The following is a 10,830-nucleotide window of genomic DNA, read 5'->3' as shown; positions in this document are numbered from 1 at the left end:
AGCAAAGGTCAGCTTCAGTTTGGTTGGAGTTTGAGATGTGAGTAATGTGAGAAACAGCTACAAGATAAGTTAAACTTTAACAAGGAGAATTTTATATGTCAGCGAGAGGATTTTTTTACTTAGTTCATTGGGCAATACAAAGCTCTAAAGATGTTTGAGCAGAATGCCCTGATCTCAGCTTTATTTTAAAGAAGTCAATGTCATGACAAGTAAATAAAGAATGTGATACTGGATTACATCCAGAACCAAAACAAACAAACAAAAAAGGTGGGACAATTGGCAAATTTGAATAAGGTCTCTAGATTATAGTAATTTATCAATGTCAATTTCTTGATGTGGGTACCTGGTACTACTGTGGTTATGAAAGGATGTTCCTTGTTTAGGAAACATACATTGAAGTGTGTAAATACAGAGGGTCATCATCATCTCTGCAACTGTATTTTAAATGTTTCAGAAAAAAAGTGTCTCATGTGAGCACACAAACAGTGGGAGAGGGAAAATAAACCCAGTGTGATGAAGTACTAACCTTTGGGGCACTGGCATGAATGGTGCACAGGAATTCTTCGTAATATTTTTGCACGTTTTTCTGGAAGTCTGAAACAAGATCAAAAAAGTTTTAAAAAAAGAAAAGTAATACGTACACTACATACAACAGGTTAAGAGATGACCAGGCTGTGAGAGTCTGCACACAGCATCTTGACAATCTAAAGGTGTTTTGGAAGGATTTTGAAAGACATTACCAGAATTTAAAATGTAGACATCTTTCAACTCAGCAACTCCACGTCTGGCATCCACTTCATGGAAATATACGCATGTGTGCACAAAAATATTTAGTGCAATGCTATTTTGTATTAGAAAAGAAAAACAATCAAAATTCATGTTTAAAAAGAAGCTAAATTCAGGCACATTCACGCTATAGAATAATAGGAGGCAAAAGATTTATTAGCATCCAATATATCCTCACGTAGAGAGAGCTCCAAAATATAGTAGATGAAAAATAAATAAATTGCAAAACCGTACGTATGGTAAAATCTCATTTACGTTAAATCCCATTACATTATCTTTTATATTTAAAAAGTAGATAGAGGTTGTAGATGCCTAGAGGTCACTGTGGTGACCTCTGGGAAAAGAGAAAGGTTTGAAGATAGAAGGTTATGACAACATTAAGGGCTTACTTATTTTAGACACACCTGTTTTTCTAATACGTCGAGATATTCATATATTACTTATGCAATTACAAAATAAACATCACAAAGTAAGTTTGTAGACTGCTGTAATCGTCTGATGCACGGGAAAGGGAAACTGAATTAGGGTGGTGTCCACAGAAATGGAGAAGCAGTGGTTGGTGTAAGGGGGGAAATTTTAGGACTTGGAACTTGACAGGGTATACTGTGTGACAAAGGAAGGCAGATGGCCCATGGGGGACTGGAATAGTGATGGCTTTACTGGAAACAGAAAATAAGAGAAGCGGCTGATTTGTAAGGAGAAGATCTTTTTTATTTTGGAAACATGGAATTTGTGATACTGACATCCAGGTAAATATACTGCAAGTTTCCTAGAAAGACATAATATTTAAAGTACACAGATCAGAAGTACCCTGGGGTTAAGTGACTAAATTCTCGAGATAACAATAGAAAGCAACTGTTAGTGGACACCAGTTGTACTTCCTTATGACCATTGTGTAATGTTCCATTTGTAGTTATATATACACACTTAATCCTGGGATAGCTATTTATATACATTTGGGTATTAAAATGGATCTGAAGAGGCTACAATATTATATTACAGAAAGGAATTCATTCACATTATTTTCGAGAAATAAATTCTTACAGAATGAGAACTGTCTTCCATTTTGTACATTTCCCACTTAAAACTCTATATCTAAATCAAACTCCCTAAAATGAATGAAATTTGCAAGAATGAAGAACAGAGATCATAAGCAAATATAATTATTATAAATACAAATTTAAATGGTCTAAGTATTATTCAAGACATTTTTTCCTCTCAGAGTTTAAGATGTTATTGTCCGGGTCCTAGCAGGATGTTGAAGTCCATCAATAGGGTGACTTGTGGCATTTTTAAAATGATTCAGTTGACTATACTTTTGCAACTAGAGGGTGCTGAAGTACCACAGAGGACTAGATATATCTCGTCTTTTAAAGATTTAGTAATCAGTGACTCTTTTACAAATCAAAGTCTTCAATAAAATAACATTGAATTATGGATGGCAATTTGCATAAACAACATCTAAACACATTTTATTATTGAATTGACAATCCAAACCCTCAGCTGCTGCAAACTCTCCAAATAATGTAAATATACTTATTTGGTCTTATGTTTATGTTACATGGATTACTGATAGTCCTAGTACCAGCTATGGAGAAATAAAAAGGTACATTGGCTCTGATATTACTAGGAAATACAAGTCTTATAGACCAGAAAGTACCTATTTGCAAGTTGGAATAAGACCAAAGCAAGGAAACCCAAGTAGCCTGGACTTTTAGCAAGAAAGAAAATACAAATGGAGGTGAGACCTAACTAAGTAATCATTTACTTAACCTTTAAATGTCTTGTAACAAAATCAAACACTATTCAAATAAGAAAAAAAGAAATTCAGGAAAAAAATTTAATTTTACTTTAAAATATGTGAGCATTTTAATAAAATAAAGAGGTTAAAATCCTCTAATGATTATGGATTTTTCTTCCCAACTCAAGTTACTTCTAGTAATAAGGTATCTTCCTTTTGGTTTCTTACAAATGGTATGAAATCACATATTCATTACTATATTCCAATTTAAAATATTTATGACTCTTTTTAAGGCACAATGATTTTGTATACTCTGTATCAACAAAATAAAATCCATGAAAATATATCTAGGTTTTAAAGTGGACTAAATAGAATTTCTTTTATCAGAAATATTTAATCAATATATCTACTTTTATTTTTATTTTATGAGAAACCAGAATTCAGCATGAATTTAGGTAAATCTAGATTTCCCTTTGTTTCAAAAATGCTTACTGGGTTTTATTATCTGGCATTTGACAACACAGGCACACTTTAAAATGAGCTGCTTTTACAAATTAGGAATTTGTTTGAACCTTATTTCTCCACAGAGCTCATGTAATTAGAGTTGATATACTTCTAGTTATAAAGTTACACCATATGTAATATACTTTTGCTTTATCTATGATAATACCATCTAAAATTGTACAAGAATAAGATGGCTTTCTCTGAAAGTTACAAGGAAAGGGATTTGAAACACTACGTACATTGCAATGATGACATAACAGGGTTCAGAGTGCACCCCATTTTGTTATCAGAATTATCGGCATATTTGCAATTTACACTAACTGGAGAGAAATGTTCGGATTCTATTTTATGTAGTATGCTTATCCTTCATTTAGTCCTAAAGCAATTATGTTTGCTTTACATAAATACATCATGATTAGAGCACAGACGTAACAAGATCATGCTGCCATTCCCCATGATGAAGGCGCCATATTTGTATTACACTCCAGTGGCATCCAAAATGCAATATATTGCTATGAAAATGCAAAGAATGTTCACAGGTTGGCATTAATGAACGAGGTTGTTCACAATGCAATGGGACTTGACTTTATACGAATGGAAAAGTTTTATCATAAATATATAGACCAGTAGATAACGTTGAAGAATAAGAAGCAGAAAGGAAACAACGCTCTTGCGTAAAGATCGATCCTCTTCGCTGCCGTCGGAATGACGGGTTTGGCAGGAGGCGGCTTCTTGTTGCTCTTGGCCTGGGATTTCCCAAGTCCGTTGTTGACCTCAATGGGTTTTCCATAGCAGTCATAATTGGACAATTCAAAATCTCTCGGTAAGCTGCCCACGATGCTGAAGTCGTTAGATCTCAGATCAGACTTGGACGTACAAACCTTTTTGCATCTGGTCTCTCCAACCTGAGAATACAAATTAAAGACAGGATATTTAGAATTTTTCTATTTATAAGACGTCTTCAAAAAGATATTTTAAAAATACGATGTTTTATTCAGTTGACTATTATGTCTTTTTGTCAAACAGAAATAATAGTCAACTGATTAAACCACGGAATTACCTGAACATTTAGGGCTCTAAAACGTTGCCTATATAACAAGGCTTATGTCATGGAATAAACTTTTGGTAGGTTACTTTACATTAAGGGATCAAGGCGCAAATCATCATTTATCTTAGGTGCTCCCAGGCTTGTGAGAGTTCTCAGTTGAAAGACTGACCAATAAATGAAAATCCAACATTTAACCATGACACAGATCATATTAGCAGAACATACAGAATACAAACATCTTCTGGTACCTCTGACCTTTGATTCCCCCAGGGATCCTATTGCCAAATTGGGTTGTTTATAAAAGACTGAGGCCTTTATCCCTGCAATGAGACAGACTGTGTCTCTAAACCACACTCACAAGTAAGAACTAAAAATGGTCACAAGGATCATGAACCAAAGATTGACCAGCGAAAGGGGTTCCTCACTTGTTGCCTGAAGATGAATTAGTCAGAGAATCCAAACTCAGAAAATCCAAAGAAACTGTGGCTATTTCAGCCAGATCATATGCTACAGAGACTATTCAGTCGATCATCTCTGATTATTAAATTTGACTCAATTCCCTACAATACACAAAATAATTATTTCACACTGAACTCTCTCTGGCCGTCAGAAAAGCTCTTGGAAAAGACAGAGGTATAGGGCTGACCAGTGGCTTAAGACGAGGCCACAGAAGGGGGAGCCCATGATTCCACTGCTTAATCTTCCACTGTTCTTACTCCCGACCTTTGTGATTCACCTTGGGAAGCTTCACTAAAATATTTACTGTTTTACCGAAAAAGGAAACCATGTCATTGTACACTATTAGTACACTCTAGTTTTTGCCTTAGTTAGAATAATACATTGACAGATTATGTGGATTCTATTCACATTTACTAGATTGTGGCTGGGTAAAAATGATGCTTACTGTAAGATGTAAAACAAATCATTCCCCAGCAGCCCTTCAGGTACCAGGACGGTATCCTTTATCCGCACAAACACTGAGGCATATTTTCTGGGCAAAAGCCAGATGGCAGTGCTCAGAGATGGATAGCGAAGAAAACCAACATAGACTGAGTGAAAAAACAAATGAAAATGTGTTACCACATCCTCTGGCTTTATACACTTAGGTTGTTTCCTTTTTTTTTTTTCAATTTTGAACAACTGCTGGTAATTTTATTTTTTGAAGCTGGTCTCTGAAAGTTGGCTTTATTATTATATCTTTATACCACATAGATATTTGTACAATCCTGTTGGGTAAGAGCTTTTGAAAAAGATGTTTATGTAAGTATAATTGTACAGAAGTACACAAGACAATGTTGATAAGTAGGAATGGGGATCGAGGCACTGGAGTTTCATCCTTTCTGCGTGTCAGCACCAAGCTGCTCCCCATCGCCAGTGTACTGAGGCACCCCGTGTCAGGCAGGCCACACAGGGACCAAGGATGCTGAGGTCACCAGGCAGGAATGGGAGCTCCCACCCCGCTGTGTGAGGGGCCCGGACTTCATGTCCACCAGGCAGCAAGGAGGGAGCAGCCTTCCTTCTCCCGGACAAACAGCCAGAGAAGGCAGCAAAAACAGAAAGTTTAGACAAGGTGCAGTATCTCATCACATAATATGAACTGTCTAGGTGGCAACAGAAAAATCACTCATGGTACAAAGAACTGGGGAAGATCTCAGAGTACAATCAATAGAGACCAACACCAAGATGAAACGTGTTAGAATTATCCAAGAAAGGTTTTAAAGCAGCACGGCAAAATCAGCAATTACGAACATGCTTGGAGCAAATGAGAAATGGAAAGCCTGAGAAAAGGAGTACAAAATCCCAGCAGAGAGACAGAGAGAAGGAAGGATGAAAGGAAGGAGAGAAAGAAGGAAGGAAGGAAGGAAGGAAGGAAGGAAGGAAGGAAGGAAGGAAGGAAGGAAGGAGGGAAGGAGGGAAGGAGAGAAGGAAGGAAGGAAGGAGGGAAGGAAGGAAGGAAGGAGGGAAGGAAGGAAGGAAGGAAGGGAGGGAAAGAAAAAAATAAAGTAAAAAAAGAAAAAGAAAAACCAAATGAAAATTTTATAACTGAAAAATACATATAATCAAAACATGAATCTCCGTGGATAGACTCAACAGGAAGAGGAGGGGGTGGGGAAAGAAATCTGTGAACTAAAGGTGTAACAGGAGAAATTACCCGACCTGAACAACAGAGAACTTACTAGAAAAATGAGCAGAGCCTCGGTGGTGACGTGTAGGCCTGTAACAGAGAATCTAACATCTATGTCATCACAGTCCTAGAAGGATGGGGGAAAGGTACTCAAAGAAATAACAGCTGAAAACTTTTCCCATTTGGCAAGAAGCATAAGCCTGCATTTTTTTTTAACAAGCTGAAAAAACCCCAAACCAGATGAACCCTAAAAAAGCCACTCCAAAATATATAATTAATCTTCTGAACATTAAAAAAAAAAAAAAAAAAATCTTGAAAGCAGCCAGAGAAAAATGACACTTTACCTAAAGGAGAAAAACAGTGTGAATGAAGCAGAGTTCTTCTCAGAAGCCACAGAGGCCAGAAGGAATGGGCACAATACTTTTTAGGTGCCAAAAGAAAAGAACTTTCAACTGAGGATCCTATTCCCAGTGAAAACATTCTTCAGGAATGAAGGGAAACCAAGACATTCCCAGATGAAGGAAAACTAGGAGGATCTGTTACCAGCAGAGCTACCCAAAATAATGGATAAAGGCAATTCTCTAAAAGGAAAGAGAACAATAAAAGATAGAATCTTGGAATATCAGAATGGAAGAAAGATCAAAGATCAAATACAATAAACTTTCTTTCTCTCTCTGAGTTTTCCAAATTATGTTTGATGGTGAAGTAAAAATTGTAACACTTCCTAATTAGGTTCTAAGAAGTATTTACAATAATTTTGTCATGTGAAGAGGAAAGCAAAAGGTGTTAAAGGGAGGTAACATTTCTACACATCACACAAAGTGGCAACAGAGTGACACCAGGAGACTGATAAAGTCGTGTGTATATAATGGGACACCTGGAGCAGCCTCCAAGCAAGAGTGACATGCTTACAAACAATACAGGAAACTCAAAATGTCATTCTAGAAGCTGTTCAAGCAGTCACATGGAAGAAGGAGAAAGAAGAAAGAGATTAAAAATAGAACAAACAGGACACAAAATATACACCCTGAGAAAACCATAATTCAAAAAGACACATGCACCCCAATGTTCATTGCAGCACTACTTACAGTAGCCAGGTCATGGAAGCAACCTAAATGCCCATCGACAGATGAATGGATAAAGAAGATGTGGCACATATATACAATGGAATATTACTCAGCCGTAACAAGGAACGAAATTCGGTCATTTGTAGAGATGTGGATGGACCCAGAGTCTGTCATACAGAGTGAAGTAAGTGAGAAAGAGAAAAACAAATATCGTGTATTAACGCATATATGTGGAATCTAGAAAAATGGTAGAGATGAACCTATTTGCAGGGCAGGAATAGAGAGGCAGATGTAGAGAATGGGCATGTGGACATGGCGGGTGGGGGATGAATTGAGAGATTGAGATGGACAAATATACACTACCACGTGTAAAACAGACAGCTAGTGGGAACCTGCTGTATAGCACAGGGAGATCAGCTCAGTGCTCTGTGGTGACCTAGATGGGTGGGATGGGGGCGGAGAGGGGAGGCCCAAAAGGGAGGGGATATACGTATTCATACAGCTGATTCACTTCATTGTACAGCAGAAACTAACACAACACTGTAAAGCAACTATACCCCAATAAAAAATAATAATAAAATTTAAAAAATAAATAAATAAAATAAAATAGACTGAAGCCCTAAATATATCAGTAAGTTCATTAAATTTAAATGATCTAAATATACAAATTAAAACATGAGAATGGCAGAGAAGATTACATGCCATCAACCAATGATATGTTGCCTACAAGAAACTCACTTCACATGGAATGATATAGACACGTTGCATGGAAATGGAAAGAGATATGCCGAAGACATGATTCTTTAAGGCCATGATAGCTCTGCATTAATGGATACTGTATACATATCCTTCATGAAGAGGATTAGGGTATAAAGAGCTCTAGGGCTGGAGGAACCTCCTTACAAGGCGGCAACAAAGTATTTGCAGGGGGTCTTGGCTGTGGGCTCAGAAAATGAGATGAATGACTCAAAAGAAAAACAAACAAACAAACAAAGACCTGCAGACAGCACCACGTAAGAACAGTTTGCTTGCCTCTGTCTCTAAAAACGTGTCTAACGTTCTAGGTGTTGGTAGGAGTGGCAGTCAACAAATGGACATGGTCTGGGGCCAGATGTAGGCAAGGTTTCCAAGGCTGTAGGATGGTTTGGACCTGTTAGTCTCTTGTGGAACTTACCATGCTACGTTCAGTGGAAATGGTCCCCTGCCCTAGGGTCTTCTCAACTAGAGGTCATCAAGTACAGGCATGCTGGGGTGAGTAGACAACTGTCCTCAATCCATGATGTGGTCTGTGGCTCCAGGATTTATCAGTACCTGAATCTAGAGGCATGGTCTGCTATTCTTAGACCCATCACCAAGTGACAAGGCAAGGTTATGGGTTTTAACTGTTCAGTTCTTCTCTAGCTATTCACTCTGCGCTGGACAAATCCCAAACCATGGGCATAGTTTCCCTATGAGCCAGGCACCCAATAAAGAAGTAGCCTGCCTGACATGAGCATTGTGAAGCTCTCCAACTTGATGGGGAATGGGTGGGAGATTGAATCAAGAACGTGCGCCCCGTAAGCCTTCAGCCCCCCGGCCACTCACGAAGGTTTGTCAAATGAGAAGGAGTAAGAAGGTCTGTCATTTGGGCAAGGCCTCCACATTCAATGGTGACCATCAAAGCAAAGGAATTTAAGCAACCTTAAATTCCACGGAAAGTTCTCCAGTAATTTGATAAAGTGTTGATTTTTTTCTCGGTTAGTACTGGACCTAAGTGTTTTCTATTCTTTTCCAAAAAGTAGGTTGTGCTTAGTCCCTTTTCAGCGGTGAGAGAAAAACGAGTGAGGACCAATTCTACCAAACCTTTAAACCCGCAGAATGCACTTTGCTGGCCAACGTCATCCTTACCTGCAAGGTGCTGATGTGAACAGGTGTGCCCGTGCCATTCACGGTGTTCTTCTTAGCCGCACTCCCCCCCTTCCCGTCTGCCTGCTCAGCCTTGGCAATTCTGGCTTTTTCTGCTTCAACTCTCTTGGGGTTATTGAGCATCACCTGGACGACCGCGTACTCCACCAGGGACGCGAAGCCGAAGAGGAGACACGCGATGAGCCACACGTCCAAAGCCTTCACGTAGGACACCTTGGGAAGTTCCGCAGCCAGGGTTGTGCACTCAGAGGCCAAGCTGAGCACTGAGAAGATTCCTGCCGGACAGAAACAGGAATTCAAGTTGCTTTTTACTCCCGTGAAATGTTCTACAATCACTGCTCTTTGATGAAATCCCCCTCCAATAACTTTCAATGCCCCTCAGGTCCCCTTAAAACTCAAAGAGTAGAAGAAATACCATGTACTTGCTTCTTATGTAAGAATTATTGAAAGCGGGTAGTATGTGTGTAAACACTTAACATTTAAAAAAAATAAATATTTATATTTTTTATTATCCTAATAATGAAAGATGTACTTGGTTCTCTTTGCTCTTGCATTGGGAATACGGTAAACACTATATTAGTATCAATAATCATTTAAAACATTGAAAAATATATATTCCGCCAGTTGCATCATTTCAGAGGCTCCTGAAAGGTGTGGAGTTTTGGGTTTGTTTTTTTTTTTTAATATTGAAGAACTAAGAGACTCTCTCCTAGAAAGAAAGGCTTTTAGTAAAATATAACTTCTGCAGATTGAAACAATATTACATATATATATATATATACATATATATTACTATTATATTGTAACTATCCTCTATCCTGAAGAAAACTAATTAACAGGACTATGTTTTAAAAGTTAATATAGGTTTTAATGTTCTCTAACCTGGAAGTGAAAAGTAACATAAAAATCCAAGATCTTCTCAAACATCGCCCTAAACTCAGTTAATTATACCTACGGGCATTAATTTGGCAAATCATCTTCCCAAGTTATTTTTTTATTCTTAATCAAATGTTATGTCAACTTATCAATCAAAAACAAGCCTTGAAGTAGCATATATTGACACCATTCTCTGTGTTTCCATAGCATTTCATGCTCATCAATAACACAGAATGTATCAAATTGTAGTAAATTTAGTAGTATACCTGCCTCTCTATCCTGATATATTAGCAACTTTATGAATGAAATGGAGAATAGTGCCAGATTATAGAAGGCCTTGAAAGTCCTACAGTGGATCTTTTATCGTATTTCATAGAGAAATGACATTATCAAGAGAATATTTCAATAATGTCACTCTTCTAGGGATAAAAAAAATATCCTGAGAAAGAAAAATATAGGAGATGCAGAAACAAAGAATAAGAAAATGAAGGATAGGATGGATGTGAAAGGATTTTGGAGAAAACATTTTTTAAAACTTGATTACTGTTTAAAGGAACAAGGAAAAGACTGAGACAAACTTCTAAACAGAGTGACTGGGAAAATACCCATGAAATATAGGAAGAGGAGAATATAGAAAAGATGTGACTTTGGAAGGAAAACACCGAGTTAGGTCAGATAAAGGCCGAGAAACAAAGAACTGGTGACCACGACTCAGCACAGGGCACCCAGGAACTTCTTGAAGGACAGATTGGCCAGTTTCGTTCAGGGGAGGTTGTGG

At 37.7% G+C, this 10,830-nt stretch overlaps 1 protein-coding gene across 2 annotated transcripts in view; it reads right to left on the bottom strand.

Annotated features, from left to right (window-relative positions):
* Nucleotides 1–1,015: 1,015 nt before the first annotated feature.
* The window catches only part of GLRB (glycine receptor beta), an 82,862-nt gene continuing 73,047 nt past the window's right edge, over nt 1,016–10,830 (bottom strand). Inside the window, exons 8-9 of one of the 2 annotated variants that reach the window (XM_036853919.1) lie at nt 9,159–9,451; nt 1,016–3,936 (exon numbers count right to left, since the gene is read on the bottom strand). In XM_036853919.1, the coding sequence (XP_036709814.1) occupies nt 3,640–3,936; nt 9,159–9,451 (590 nt within the window). In that variant the 3' untranslated portion in view covers nt 1,016–3,639. The remainder of the gene's footprint in view (nt 3,937–9,158; nt 9,452–10,830) is intronic. The other variant, XM_036853918.1, reaches the window with a different exon arrangement.

The sequence above is a fragment of the Balaenoptera musculus genome, chromosome 5 (genome assembly GCF_009873245.2).
Source record: "Balaenoptera musculus isolate JJ_BM4_2016_0621 chromosome 5, mBalMus1.pri.v3, whole genome shotgun sequence".
Taxonomy (NCBI): Eukaryota; Metazoa; Chordata; class Mammalia; order Artiodactyla; family Balaenopteridae; genus Balaenoptera; species Balaenoptera musculus.
Note: the sequence above shows the minus strand (reverse complement) of the source record. Positions and strands in the feature narration are given on the sequence as shown.